General features: G+C 34.6%; 3 protein-coding genes across 3 annotated transcripts; all 3 read left to right on the top strand.

Moving 5' to 3' along the window:
• The first annotated feature begins 3,281 nt into the window (after nucleotides 1–3,281).
• Nucleotides 3,282–4,257, top strand: LOC111278448 (fasciclin-like arabinogalactan protein 14). Its single transcript, XM_022865074.2, has one exon. The coding sequence runs from the start codon at nucleotides 3,285–3,287 to the stop codon at nucleotides 4,089–4,091; it is 807 nt and encodes a 268-aa protein (XP_022720809.2). The 5' UTR covers nucleotides 3,282–3,284; the 3' UTR covers nucleotides 4,092–4,257.
• A 1,320-nt stretch (nucleotides 4,258–5,577) lies between these two features.
• LOC111279047 (putative glucose-6-phosphate 1-epimerase) lies at nucleotides 5,578–10,442 on the top strand. Its single transcript, XM_022865941.2, has 8 exons — nucleotides 5,578–5,857; nucleotides 7,125–7,199; nucleotides 7,774–7,830; nucleotides 7,913–8,073; nucleotides 8,443–8,583; nucleotides 9,201–9,303; nucleotides 9,409–9,508; nucleotides 9,861–10,442. The coding sequence occupies exons 1-8, from the start codon at nucleotides 5,765–5,767 to the stop codon at nucleotides 10,073–10,075; spliced, it is 945 nt and encodes a 314-aa protein (XP_022721676.1). The 5' UTR covers nucleotides 5,578–5,764; the 3' UTR covers nucleotides 10,076–10,442.
• Nucleotides 10,443–11,139: 697 nt separating this feature from the next.
• On the top strand, nucleotides 11,140–14,403 carry LOC149517641 (uncharacterized). Its single transcript, XM_089764785.1, has 2 exons — nucleotides 11,140–13,615; nucleotides 14,345–14,403. The coding sequence occupies exon 1, from the start codon at nucleotides 12,457–12,459 to the stop codon at nucleotides 13,591–13,593; it is 1,137 nt and encodes a 378-aa protein (XP_089620911.1). The 5' UTR covers nucleotides 11,140–12,456; the 3' UTR covers nucleotides 13,594–13,615; nucleotides 14,345–14,403.
• Nucleotides 14,404–14,534: the final 131 nt, after the last annotated feature.

The raw sequence follows: 14,534 nt of genomic DNA, 5'->3' as shown, positions 1-14,534 counted from the left end.
AATTACCAAAGCCATTTTGGGGTGAAGCAGTCAACACAGCTTGTTATTTACTTAACAGGTCACCATCAGTTCCTTTGGGCTTTGACATTCCAGAAAGAGTGTGGACAGGGAAAGATGCTTCATACTCTCACTTGAAAGTTTTTGGATGTAAAGCATTCATGCATGTGCCGAAAGAGCAGAGATCAAAGCTTGACAGTAAAGCTACACAGTGTGTGTTTGTAGGATATGGTGATGAGGAATTTGGCTACAGGGTATGGGATCCAGTAAAGAGAAAGACAGTCAGAAGCAGAGATGTGGTCTTTCATGAAAAAGAAACCATAGCAGATCTTGAGAAAAATGAGAAGACTACACGAGTTACTGTTGAGTGTGATGTTTCAACACCGACAGGGATTTCACAGGAAAGAGCCACAGATGGTGAAAATGAGCCAGAAACAGAACTTGGGGATATGGATGAGCCAGCTACAGTTGGTGATGAGCCAGATGCTATTAGTTTTGAGCAGGGGGAGCAATCCTCTCTACCTGAGAGTGTTGAGCAGGGGGAGCTACCTTCGGCATCAAGTGATGTAGAGTCTCAGCCCAGGAGATCTACTAGAGAGCGCAGGCCATCTACCAGGTATTCAAGTTCAGATTTTATTTTAGTTACCAGTGAAGGGGAGCCAGAAAGCTTTCAAGATGTGCAGGCTACTCCGGATAGAGAGCACTGGTTAAAAGCAATGAAAGAAGAGATGGAGTCATTGCGAAAGAATGGTACTTATGATCTTGTTAAACTTCCAACAGGAAAGAGGCCATTAAAGAATAAATGGGTGTTCAAGTTGAAAAAGGATGGTGACAAACTAGTAAGGTACAAAGCTCGATTGGTAGTAAAAGGTTTTTCTCAGAAACCAGGCATCGATTTTGATGAGATTTTTGCTCCAGTTGTAAAAATGAGTTCTATTCGAGTGGTACTGGGATTGACAGCTAGTTTGAATCTTGAACTTGAGCAACTTGATGTTAAAACTGCATTTTTGCATGGTGATTTGCAGGAGGACATTTATATGAATCAGCCTGAGGGTTTTGAAGTGAAAGGGAAAGAGCACTTAGTTTGTAAATTGAAGAAAAGCTTGTATGGCTTGAAACAAGCTCCACGACAGTGGTACAAGAAGTTTGATTCTTTTATGGTGAGTCATAGCTATAAAAGAACAGCAGCGGATTCTTGTGTGTATGTTAAACAATTCCCTAATGGTAACTTCATTATCCTATTATTATATGTTGATGATATGTTGATTGTAGGACAAGATGCTAGTATGGTTTGCAGGTTGAAAGAACAATTGTCTAAGTCTTTTGATATGAAAGATTTAGGTCCAGCAAAGCAGATTCTTGGTATGGACATTATCCGGGATAGGAGAGCTGGAAAGCTGTGGTTGTCACAGGAAAAGTATGTTGAACGAGTGCTTGGTAGATTCAACATGCAACATGCTAAATCAGTTAGCAGTTCACTTGCCAACCATTTTCATCTAAGTAAGAAATCTTGTCCAGTGTCTAAGGAAGAGCAACTAGCTATGTCTAGTATTCCTTATTCTTCTGCAGTCGGTTCTTTAATGTATCTTATGGTTTGTACAAGGCCTGACATTGCTCATGCAGTTGGTGTAGTGAGCAGATTTCTTTCTAATCCAGGGAAGGTTCACTGGGAAGCAGTAAAATGGATTTTTAGATATTTGAGGGGTACCTCAAAAATGTGTTTGACTTATGGAGTTTCACAACCAATTCTAGAAGGGTTTACTGATGCTGACATGGCAGGCGATCTTGATGGTAGGAAATCTACTTCAGGGTATTTGTTCACTTTTGCAGGAGGAGCTGTATCTTGGCAGTCTAAGTTGCAGAAGTGTGTTGCTTTGTCAACTACAGAAGCTGAGTATATTGCAGCAACTGAAGCATGTAAAGAAATGCTTTGGATGAAACGTTTTCTTTTTGAATTGGGGTTGAATCAGAAAGAGTATGTGGTATTTTGTGATAGCCAGAGTGCTTTAGATTTGAGTAAGAATACCATATACCATGCTAGAACAAAGCACATTGATGTTAGATATCATTGGTTACGTTCAGTGATTGAAGAACAGCAGATGCTATTGAAGAAAGTCCATACTGATAAAAATGTGGCAGATATGTTGACTAAGATACTTCCCAGGGAAAAGCTTGAGCTTTGCAGTAACTTGGCCGGAATGAGTTCCCTGGCCAAGGTAAGTTCCAAATGAAACTGCTATGGTGATGAATCTCCTCCTAATGGGGCTGGAGGGGGAGATTGTTAGGAAAATGGGGTCCAGTCCCATGTAAGTGGTTTTGGACCAAGTAAAGGCCATGGGCCTTGATCTTTTATTTTACACAGAGCCCTAGCTACTTAATAAAAAAAAGAGGTGGGGTTGTTTTGTGTGTGTGTCGAAAACCAAGCAGAGAAAGAAGAAAAGCCAGGAAAAGCAGAGAGAGAAAAAGGAGAAGGGAGAGTTGGTTGAACGGAAGTCGATCCGTGGTCCGATTGAGTTGGAACCTTGTCAGGAGGTTTATGATTCAGAGTTTGACATTCTGAACGGTGAAGATCGGGTTTGAAGCTCTCTAGGAACAAATCCAGGGTGTATTTGTTGAGTCACTTATTTGGTGAGATTTCTCCAATTGTTTCTCTAGTTGTTGATTAGCTCTAGTTTTAGCTAGAGAAGAACTTTGTATAACTATTATTTGATAGTGAAGATTTTTCTGGCGGCCCGTGGTTTTTTCCCTCTACACTGGAGGATTTTCCACGTAAATCTTGGTGTGCTTTATTTTTCTGCGCATTTGATTATTGATTGTTGTCTATTGCTTCTGTATTGTTGTGATTATTGCTTCAGGCGCAACAGTACGAGATAGTAATAAACCAATTATTTTCTGTTTGATCCAATTAATAGAATGGAGACCAGCCACATGCTGTAGATTATAAAGCTAGAAGACAGGATCTGATCTGTTTATCAAGTTTTAAGGGATTCAGGGATGTTGAAGCATCTGACAGTCTTCCTACAAGGTTTAGATTAATTTACTATATTTAGAAGGGAAAGTTCCAAACATCGTGTGGAACTGGCATCTGGCTTTACAAACTGAAATGAACCTCCACTATCTGCTCTCTTTGTTTCTCTGACCAACAGAAATCCCACTCTTTTGGCCGAATAAACTCGATCCTACAAATATAGACTTCAATCTGAACCCACATGTTTTGATATAAATCATCTGTTGTAACCCTTGTCCGTATCATAGCTTCAGATTGTTAATAAGATCAAGTGTCTCCCATGTCTTCTCCAGCGGTTGCTCTCTTCTTTTCCCTTTTTCTTCTCTTATTATCTGCAGCTGATGCTTTTAACATCAGTGAAATCCTCAGCCCGTATCCGGATTTCACCACATTCAACAACTATTTAATTCAAACCGGAGTTGCGGGTGAAATCAACAGCAAGCAAACCATCACTGTCCTTGTTGTTGCCAATGGTAACATGTCTGTAATTTCAGGCCAATCGACAGACGTAATTAAGAAGGTCTTGAGCGTGCATGTGATACTCGATTATTTTGATGAAGCAAAGCTCGAAAATTTAAATTCTAGAACGTTAACCGTCACCACACTTTACCAGCAAAGTGGAAGAGCCCAAAACCAACAAGGTTTCTTGAATGTAAGTCATGTGGGCAATGGTCCGGTGGCTTTTGGATCTGCCGCTCCTGGTTCTAACCTCGATTCCATCTTGGTTAAAACCATTTCTACTCAACCGTATAACATTTCAGTGTTGCAAATCAGCAATATTATAAACGTAGCCTCAAATTCAACTACCCCATCTTCCCCTCTTGCGCAAACACCCGCAGTTTCCCCACGACCTCCTCCTGCTGCTTCCCCTCCAAGGAAGGCCCTAGCACCAGCACCCACTCAAAAGGAGTCTCCAGCTGCATCTCCACCTAATCCAAGCGATGATACTGCACCATCTGTTGATACTACTGCCGATGGTCCAGGTTCTGATAATCAAAGTTCTGCTGTATCTGTAACTTGTGAGAATTATCTTGCCTCCGTCCTTATGGTTTTCACTTCGGCTTGGTTCCTGCTTACCATGATTTGAAGATAGGACAAGAAGGAAAGTTTTGGGTTCTTTTCATATTTGAAGTTTTGGTTTGTACTCATCTACTACGACGATGAGATGTTCCAAATTTTCAAAATGCTGATATCTTCAGGCTTTTGGTTCCAACTTTTGAGTTACAACTTCACAAATGGCTTATTTAGAATGAATGCCTGATAATCATCATCTTCATCATCATACGACTCCACAATATTTAATTCAGTTCAAATTAATCAATTAATTTCTTTACTTGGCCTGATGATTAGATGGTAAGAAATGGATAATTGTCTAATCTTGAGAAACTCAATCACGGATTAGGCAAATGCACGTGGGACATTTTTTTTAACATGGGATTCAGGCTCACAGAACTTGAAAAACATTACAAGTTGTATTAACAAGATAATGTACTACTATATAATATAAAGTACAGATTATTTACTTAGAGAGGTACAGATTTTAATCCTTAATACAAAAAAAAAAAGAAATATCAATCGACATATTGACTGATAAATTTTTAAAAATTACGAGTTTAAAATTTTTAAATGCGTGGTGTATTTATGATGCATTAATCAACAATGTTAAAAAAGATTGGACACATGAAATTCATGATGAAAATTTGTGTTCACTTGTCAATTTTCTTTTTTTTTTATTTTTCATGTCTTATTGATATTTAATTTTCATGAAATTATGATTTTTAAAATACAATCGAATGGATAAATTGAGTTTATTATATGCCTTTTTAAATCTAAAGGAAAAAAAGGTTATAGGGATGTTAGTGCTATACTTAATAGATTTAATAATTTAAAATAGATCATGATAATACGATATAAATATAAAATAAAAATAAGATAATAAATATGATATTATTTAAAATTTTAACAATAATTATATATAAATTTAATATAATTAAAAAAATATTTTATATTTTAGTATTGATATAAATTGTAATACATAATTTTTATATAAAATATCGTATGAATATACAAAATTTAATTGTCAAATTTAACATTTAATTTGAGAAGATAATGTGACTTTTTTATATAAATCAAGATAACGTGGCTTTTTCAAAAGATAAGAAGAGAGAAAAAAATTATTAGAAAAATAAACAACATATATGCGTTATAGTTTGGTAAAAAAAAAAAAAAAAAACAAGATAAGTTATAGTAATGAGGAAATATATATATGTCAAAGTAAAGCATCCAAGCTCTATTTTATAAATATTTGATTTGATCATTTTAAAATATAATTTAATAATATAATACAAAAATAATATTAAATATATAAAAATTATAAAAAAAATGAATAATTTAGAAAATTTTAAAAATTATATTTAATATATATAAAAATTTTAAATTTTATTTGTATTTAACATGAAATAAATATAATATGAATATAAATTTTATAAGATAAAAATCAAATTAAAATAAAATTACCATAAAATACGGAAAATGAAACAGATTAAAATAAAAAATTAAAAATTTTAGTCTGCAGTAGTAATAGAAAGAAAATGACAAAAAGCTTTCTCACAATGATATGATATTTTCTTAAATTAGTAGACCCCTCCGAAAATCCTCCAAAATACTCCACTTATCGCTCTCTTTCCTTCTCTCTTCTTTTCTTCTTTCTCTTTCGAAAGAACGATTCGATCTCAAGCAAGAAATTCAACAATTCCTTAGATGTCTTCAGAGAAGGTGCATGTGGAGCACTGTAAAGGCGTCAATGGCCTCGACAAGGTCATCTTAAGGGAGATTCGCGGTTGCTCTGCTGAGGTTTTCCCCTTTCATTCTCTTTCTCTCTATATCTTTTCTCCGATCTCTCATTTGCGTTTTGTTTTCCTATCATTCTTGTCTCTGTTTTCGGAAACGGAATGATTGTTGTGATTTTAGTTCGGAATCTTCAAATCCGTGTTGAAATGTTAGCCGCATTGTAAAAATTTCCGTTTCTCTGAAGAGTTTTGCATGATTTCTTCAGTTGATTATTGTATTTATCGATTTAGATCTTGCGATTTCCTTAGTTGTCTGTGTAATGAGACTCTGATGATTTAGTCTTGTAACCAGTTTTGCTTAATGAATACTGTGATGATTCGTTGCGTTTGCATTAAACTTAGATTAAGGAGAATTCATTCTTTCATGTAAATATGCAGAGTGTGTTTTATAATGAAAAGAAGATAAAGAGGATATGAAGAGAAGATTACTATAGGGAAGCTAAAATATGAATCAATTCGATAGAATAGTACGAACGATTCTTGTGAAACCAAACATGAGGTGCAGTTTTAAGCACTTGATTACTTTTTTGTATCAAGCTTTAATGTGCGAAAACTTTTCTTCTGGAACATTACCTTGAGATGATGTGACAAATTATTTTACTTATGAGAATAATCAGGAGAGTTTGCAGGACAATGTGATGAATTTATGCTGTGTATATAAGATATTTTTAAAAACATTTCTTTTTCCTTGTTAGTTTACGCCAGCATGCATTTGTGCTTGTGCAATATCTTTTATTGGTAAGTTATGATAGAAATGTTAGTTAGGACTGTTATTTTATACACCTATGTGGGAGTTTAAAACAGTACGCCCACAAGTGAGTTATTATGCTTACAACATTCCTATTGCATGATAAATAATGAAGTCAGTGTTGAATTATTAAGTTAACATATGTAGATAAATGGACACGTGATAATCAATTAGATCCGCTTATGGGGTTTTCGAATTCCACCACCGGTGTATAGATTTTAATATCCTGCAAACCATGGGAACCTTTTACCTCCTTTTTTTGCTAATGATAACTATTAGTCTGAATGTTAATTGGTTTGTTTGATTTTATTCAATTTTGTTGATTTTTTTTTCTTATATTAAACATGCTTAAAAGTGGAATTAGTATTCTTGAAATCCTCTTTCATGAACTGAGGAAGTCATGAATGCTAGTGCCTTCTTTCTTTACTCCTCTTCTGCTTCTTAACCTGAAACAGTTAATATACGCTTAGGAAACAAACAAAATGTCTTGTGTTCATTCTACTTTTTTTTTTTCCTTAAACAGGTGTATCTGTATGGAGGTCAGGTCACTTCTTGGAAGAATGAACTCAGGGAAGAGTTGCTTTTCCTTAGTAGTAAGGTATCTGTTTTAGAATTATTCCTGTAAGAGGCTGTTTAGCTCAAAAATTTAAATGAATTAAAGTTACCTCTTCTCCTGCTATTAATGATCAACCCTTCATCATTGTAGATACTCTCAGAATGCACATGCAATAGTTCATGGAATAAATTTTACCACATTGGTGGTGGCAGTGCTGTTATCATTTTCTGCCACTTAGGCAACTATATGCTACTAAAAGGTCCCATTGATTGTGTAGCGTGGTGATCAATTACTTGCAAGTTATAGTATTTATTTCAGGTGTTTGATTAACATTTAATGCTACGTCTTGGTGAAGAGGGTGGTGCTCAAAGAGCACTTTCAAAAAAAAAATGAGTTCTCAGGTAGTTTTAGAAGGACGTGAGTGTCAAAATGACCATCACTTATACTTACCTTTTGATACAGACAAGGCTTTTAAATTTTGTTAAAGTACAAAAGAATTTCTAATTGAAATGTCAATTTCATATTGATTTTTATACAAGAAGAAAACTAGCAATTTGAATGGATCTGCCAAAATTTTATGATTGCCCTTTAAATTAATAATATGTGCTTTCTGCAGGCTACTTTTAAGCCTCATAAGGCTATTCGTGGAGGTATACCAATTTGTTTTCCTCAAGTATGTGCTTCAGTACTTTTATCTGTTTATTTTTGCAAGTTTTATATCTTTGCTTCCAAGTTCAATTGTTTGCGGTACACAGTTTGGAAATATCGGCTCTCTTGAGCAACACGGATTTGCAAGGAATCGAGTTTGGAGTGTTGATCCTGATCCCCCACCATTTCCATCAACTACTTCTCACAGGGCCTTCATTGACTTAATCCTCGGGCATTCTGAAGAAGATGTGAAGATCTGGCCTCACAGGTGCATAGGATGAATTTTGATTTATTTAACACAGTTTCTAAATTGGCATTTCAATTTCAATGCTCTTCTTTGAAGCAAAGTTGTTAAACTGGCATGAAATAACTGTTAAACTGCTGTCTGGACCTGATTTTAATGCTTTTTATTTCCTCTATAAATTCCTGTTTCGCCATAAAAAGAATTTCCTAATTTATGGCATTAGGTTGTGTGCTGTTTTGCAGCTAACATGTACCTAGTTTTAAAATCAATCTTGCTCTGTTACTGGTCTGTTTGTTGATTTGTGGATTAACTGATTACATTTGTATGTTACTTGTCTGTGTATGTGGTTTGTACAGTAACTGATTACATTAATGAATATGCAATTATGTGCAGGTATGAGTGTCGGTTAAGGGTAGCTCTGGGACCTGGAGGTGATTTGATGTTGACATCTCGCATTCGAAATACAAATACTGATGGAAAGTCATTTACATTTACATTTGCCTATCACACCTATTTTTTTGTCACTGATATCAGGTTTAATATATTTCTTTTTATCTTGTGGTTTTTAGTCATGAGAATCTCTGCATTTAAACACGGTATTATGCATTACCAATTGCATTTTTTTTATTTAACAATGCTGGGTACCGTTTTCTTAAGTCTTGAAAAGCAGTGTGAGATGCAATCTCTGGAGAACATTCAATGATGAAATCACCCATTAGCCTTAGGGGGAGGATCTAGGACTTTGAAAAAGCAGGAGTGTAAATATGAGATCAAAGTTGTGCTTAGTCATTGAATACAAGTAGTTTACTGACACATGATGTATAGTAATGCATGCCACAGTCTTCTACATTGTAAATGGATTTGCTTTATTATTTTGCATGGATGTTCCAAATATTCTTGCAACAGTTGATGACTTTTTATTCGAATGTTGTATGTAGAAATTAAAGTTATGATTAGAAGCAAGTTCTATTTGGTTCACCTTTTAATAACACATTTATGTTATGGATGGAATAGAAAAAAAAACTCTTCTTTTTTTTTTTTTTTTGTAAGTGAAAAAAATAGCTCTGTTCTAGATGTTGCTATTATGATACATTGCTAGGACCTACTCAATCGTGTTCTTTACAATTGTTTTTCTATTTACTTATATTTAGTGAAGTGCGGGTAGAAGGATTAGAGACACTGGATTATTTGGATAACCTGAAGAATAGAGAGCGGTTCACTGAGCAAGGGGATGCAATAACATTTGAATCAGAAGTTAGTGTCAAATTTTTTTTTATGAGCAGGCTTATGTTTCTTCTGTCTTTTTAATCCTAATTTGTATTTGTTGTTTTATGTTTACTGTTATTGTTGATGAAAAAGGTGGATAAAATATATCTCAGTACACCAACAAAAATTGCCATCCTGGACCATGAGAGGAAGCGAACATTTGTGTTGCGAAAGGATGGACTTCCAGATGCTGGTGAGTTTGTCTCTAGACACTTCCATACTAATTTAGAGTGCTACGGATAGGTCATGGTGGATGGTGTATTCTAGATAGCATATAAAAATATTTTCTGTGGTCTATTCTTCATCTTGGAAGTTAACAACTCTAGATTCAATTGACACAGCATTCAGAGTAACTAAATAATTGCATAGTTTTATCTATTTAGTATCATTTTCCAAATTTTAAAACATTTTGATTGGACATGTTAGAAACTTACTGTTTAAGATGAACTAAGATATGCAACTTAACGTTTTGTTTTACATTATCGGATGAGCATGCAAATCGTGATTAGATGTGTCGGTTACAGTTTGGTTCCTATATTTTTCAGTCGTGTGGAATCCCTGGGATAAGAAAGCAAAAGCAATGGCTGATTTCGGTGATGATGAGTATAAACATATGCTTTGCGTGGAGGCTGCTTGTGTGGAGAAGCCCATCACCTTGAAACCCGGTGAAGAGTGGAGAGGAAGGCAGGAAATCTCGGCTGTTCCTTCCAGTTATTGTAGTGGACAACTCGACCCGCAAAGAGCACTCTTTAACCGATGAATACCGGCTTCTTCTTGGGCATCTCTTGTACAGTTTTGAGACAACAATCGGTTTGCACAGCCGATTAAGCCTCCTCCAACTGGCTCCGCAATAGGTATTACCCAAGCATTTAATCATAAATTGTCTATGTAAAGGGTATGGTAATTTTGCAAATTCAGATTCTTTCTGTTTGATTACTAGTTCACTATTCTTTTTCATTATTTTCCTCCATATTTTAGGATTTAGTTACTAGGAAATATTCCTTTATTGCATTTTGAAGTCAGATTTTCTTATTAATATAGTATAATTTTCCGAAAATTGTACAAGCAATTTGTTAGAGTTTGCCAGTGAGGTTAGTAATAAAATCATTCGCTTCGATTTGTGAGAATTATAGAGCTTTTGTAGATAAGGTTGCCTTACTCCATATTTCTAAGGAGTCGACATCTTATGTTTCCAATTTAAAGTTATGGTACATATTATACTATATTTTTAATCTAAGATTAAGAGTGTAACCAAGCCTATATTTTGGAATTAGAAAGAAAGTTCTGACAAAAAGAAAAGAGTTTCGGTTCTTGAATTATTATAAAATATTTAATGTGATTTTTTAATTTTAAAAATTTTTAATTTGTTATTTGAATTTTAATTTTTCTTAGCTAATGTGATGTCTATTTTTAATATAATTAATTTCAAATGATGATAAGTGATTAGTCGATTAATTATCATACTAATTAATGTATTCATAATTCACAAATTACATTAAAAGTTTATAAATTTTTGTTAATAATTTATTAGTTCAACAGAACCAGCAAGCCCTTTTTGGAATAGTGACAAGGAAAGTAATAGAAATTTAATAAAAATATTAAAGGAACAATCAACGGAAAATTTCTACTTAAGTAGTTAATTTATGCAGTTTTCGGACTAGAAATGTATTCCAACATTTTCTTTTAATTATTTTCTGATGTAAAATTTCATCGACAAAATCTTATATAATCGTATAGAATAAATGGATTAAGTATTAACTTTTAATTTAATAATTGAAATTTAAATTCGACAATCACAAATAGTAAAAAAAAAAAACCATAATGAAAGTTGTAGTATAAATTACACATGGTTTATACAATTACATTTGACATAGAATTTAGAATTTTTTTTCCTTAAGAAATTTGAAAACTTTTATACAATTACGTTTGAAAACTTTCTTTAAAAAAAAAAAGAAAAAAGAAAAGCTAATAAAAATTCCCAAAAAAAAAAAAGAAGCTGCTACTTGTGTGCGTGTTTATAGAAGTCAAACATTGACTTGCCCTATAATAGTACAATGTTGGAAATCACAGATTTATCATATCCTCAATTGCCGTCATACCCTACTCTTTGAACGTGCAAGCCACACTCCAATCCTTTCTAAACACGTATCTCTACACCTGCCAAACAGTGAGCGTGGTTTCACGTCCCTTGCATTGACGTGAAAGTGATCCCAAAGTTCCTCCAAAGAAAGAAAAAAAATGGAAGAAATAATCATTAGAAAACGATCAACCCAAATAGGGTAATCTGAAAGAATCTTCGATTTCAATCCCAAAAGCCTACGCGGATTTTTTGGAAGAGAAAAACAGAAGAAAATGTGTTGAAAATGCAACAAAAATTTCTACACAGAGAGGGAAAGAAAGAGAAATAGAAAGTGAAGAAGATACAAGGAGAAAGAAGATCGAGTTCGAAGGAAGAAAGCAAAACGATATTTTGTTTTCTTGTTATCTGGGGAAATTTTCTTCCACTTTCTCTAGCTCCAAACAGGTCAGAGCAACAAAAAATTTTCTTTACGAAATTCTCTCTTTCTCTCTCTGGTGAATCTCATATCTCCTTCGCAATCTCTGTTGTATTCGATTTCCCTGTGAAATTCAAGCTATTGTTGAAAGTTGGCCATGAACTCTAAATTCCTAAACTTGGTTGAACAACATAAAAGCAGTTTGTTTTTTGAGGGTGGTATTTTGCTGTTAGTTTCTATGAATTGAACAAAGAGGAGATTTTCATGAAGTGGGTTGAGCTTGTTTTCATGGATTTTGTGGTCAAATATATTGCTGAAGAAAATTAAAGGAGGTTTCTTGTTATATGGTTCAAGTTTGGCTTTTTTTTTTTTTTTTGTTGGGTCGTGATTTGAATTTTGGAGGGGCAAGTTTAAATCTTTGAGCTTTGTGACAGCTTTACTCTTGGTTTCAAAGACGCGTTTTATATTGGTGTCGATGGGTCTTTCTGGAGCTAGTGGAACATCTTTAGTAGGGTTATGGAAAGTGGGTATTTGGAAATGGAGCAAAGAAACCCTGATTTAGTTGGAGTTTTTGTGTTTAAAGGAAGGTGTATGTATCTGCATTTTTTGGTCAAAAAATTTGGTTATGGATTTTTAGCGGTGAAAAATGCCTCTGACAAATCAGCATTCGCGGATCAATCTTATTGAGTTGAAAGCTCAGTTAATAAAGACACTTGGGCCTGAGAGATCGAAACAATACTTTCATTATTTGAATAAAATGTTGAGCTTAAAGCTAAGCAAGGTTGAGTTCAATAAGGCTTGTTTTCATGTTCTTGGGAGAGAGAATATTAGATTACACAATCTCTTAATCTGTTCAATATTGAAAAATGCTTGCATTGCTAAAGTCCCTCCAGCGCCAGTGACTAGTCATGACTGTCTGCAAAGTGGGGATGTTCTCTTGTCACCTCGGAAAGCAAGATCCAGATCATCCACTAGGCTTGATGCCATGGTGGGTTCCGCTTCTCTTGAATCGACAATAACAAATGCAGTTGTCATTTCTGAAAATGGGAATCTCACTTCTCGTGGTGTAGGGAAGCCGGTGCAGCATCATCAAGAAATTTCACCCAAAGCAGATATTGGAAGGGATGTTCTACTTCCCGACCCTGAAAAATTACCTTTAACAAAGGGATCTGTTGATGGTTTTCTTTATGAAGATAGCAGAGATCTAAGTGAATTGTTAGTTGTTGAAGATGGAAAGGAGTTATCTGCTAGAAGTTCATTGGAAGCACCAGTTGGAATTCCATTATTCTCTTGTAGTGTATCTGGGGTTCGAAGTGCTTTGCCTTCTGTGAGAAGTGGTAGTTATACCAAGTCATATGATTTTGGTGGATTGCTTGACTCTGAGGCACTGAGGGAACGCATGCAACAAATTGTTGCATTGGAGGGTCTTGAAGGTGTGTCAGTGGACTGTGCCAATATATTGAACAGTGGGTTAGATGTCTACTTAAAGCGATTAATTAGAATGAGCATTGAGCTAGTAGGAACCAGGCATGGATGTAATTTGAGACAAAACAACACAGTCAAGTGCCATTTGTATGGGAAGCTTGTTAATGGTGTCTTGCCAAGTCAGCATAATCAGGTTCAACATAGCAGTAGGAATCTGGAAGGGATAGATGAACAGAGATTCCACAAACTGATTTCTTTGCTGGATTTCAAGGTTGCGATGGAACTGAACGCACAGAGGCTTGGAGAAGACTGGCCACTACTGCTTGAGAAGATATATATGCATTCATTTGAGGAATAACATTTCAGGAACTTGTGAATCTGTGTGTCTGGTTCCCCTGTTGTACCTTTAGCATAATTTTGGTTCACTTAGTTTTTTCTGTAATTTATAGCCCATTAGGAAACAAATTTTATGACAGTTTTGCGGGAATAATATCTTTAGCTTAGTAGGCAGATAAAATTGCATGAAGTAAAGTTCCAATGTATGTGCTTTCCAAACTTAAATCCAGTTGGAATCTTAATATCACAAGTTATGCTCACTTGACCATTCTTGCTAATTTTACCCATATTTCTGAAACTTTTCTATGTATTAAAGTCATATTTAATTGTGTTGATCTAGGAATTGGCTGCATATTCACCTATATGACCATATATTTTCTGTCTTTTTTATGTGTTCCTTCTAATTCTTTATGTTATGGCTTCTCTTCTTATGAACTAATGAAGAATAGCTCTATTATAGCATAATAGCTTTATTATAGCATAATAGCTTTACTTTAAATACTCAGACTCAATGATATCGACCGAAAACTAAAATTTGCCTAGATAATCCTAAAACACATGGGTTTTTGAATTCTTGTCTGATATAGCATTATCTTCAACAACTCTGATATAATTATCAAATGGAGTATCAATTCTACTAATGTTGCATTTGAAACAAAACATAAGTAGGAGTTGAATTCTATCAATAACTCATTCTTTCTGTTATCTACCTCCCAATGGTGACCTGTTGATTTGATTTCAGATATGTTGAACCTTTCCTTTTATGAATGCAGTGAGGCAGGAGCAGGATCAGGCTCAACAGTCTGTTCTACAATCCACTAGCTGTTGTTCTCTGGATGAATGATGGTTGTGTTGGATTTAGCTCGGACTTCAGAATAAGTTTTAAGGTCAGTTCAAAATGCAGATATGGCAAGTTCATACATTCCAGTTTTTTTTCCTCGGTGGAATTAAACTCCTAGTTTA

The sequence above is a fragment of the Durio zibethinus genome, chromosome 8 (assembly GCF_047325235.1).
Source record: "Durio zibethinus cultivar Kanyao isolate XHJ-2024 chromosome 8, ASM4732523v1, whole genome shotgun sequence".
NCBI classification, from domain to species: Eukaryota; Viridiplantae; Streptophyta; class Magnoliopsida; order Malvales; family Malvaceae; genus Durio; species Durio zibethinus.
This window is presented reverse-complemented; position numbering and strand designations above follow the sequence as displayed.

Excerpts from the sequence above, each read along its gene's own strand:
- LOC111278448 (XM_022865074.2), top strand. The coding sequence starts at position 3,285 with ATGTCTTCTCCAGCGGTTGCTCTCTTCTTTTCCCTTTTTCTTCTCTTA.
- LOC111279047 (XM_022865941.2), top strand. The coding sequence starts at position 5,765 with ATGTCTTCAGAGAAGGTGCATGTGGAGCACTGTAAAGGCGTCAATGGC. Across the intron at positions 8,074-8,442 it reads GTGAAGATCTGGCCTCACAG|GTATGAGTGTCGGTTAAGGG; the intron begins GTGCATAGGATG and ends AATTATGTGCAG. Across the intron at positions 9,304-9,408 it reads CAATAACATTTGAATCAGAA|GTGGATAAAATATATCTCAG; the intron begins GTTAGTGTCAAA and ends TTGATGAAAAAG.
- LOC149517641 (XM_089764785.1), top strand. The coding sequence starts at position 12,457 with ATGCCTCTGACAAATCAGCATTCGCGGATCAATCTTATTGAGTTGAAA.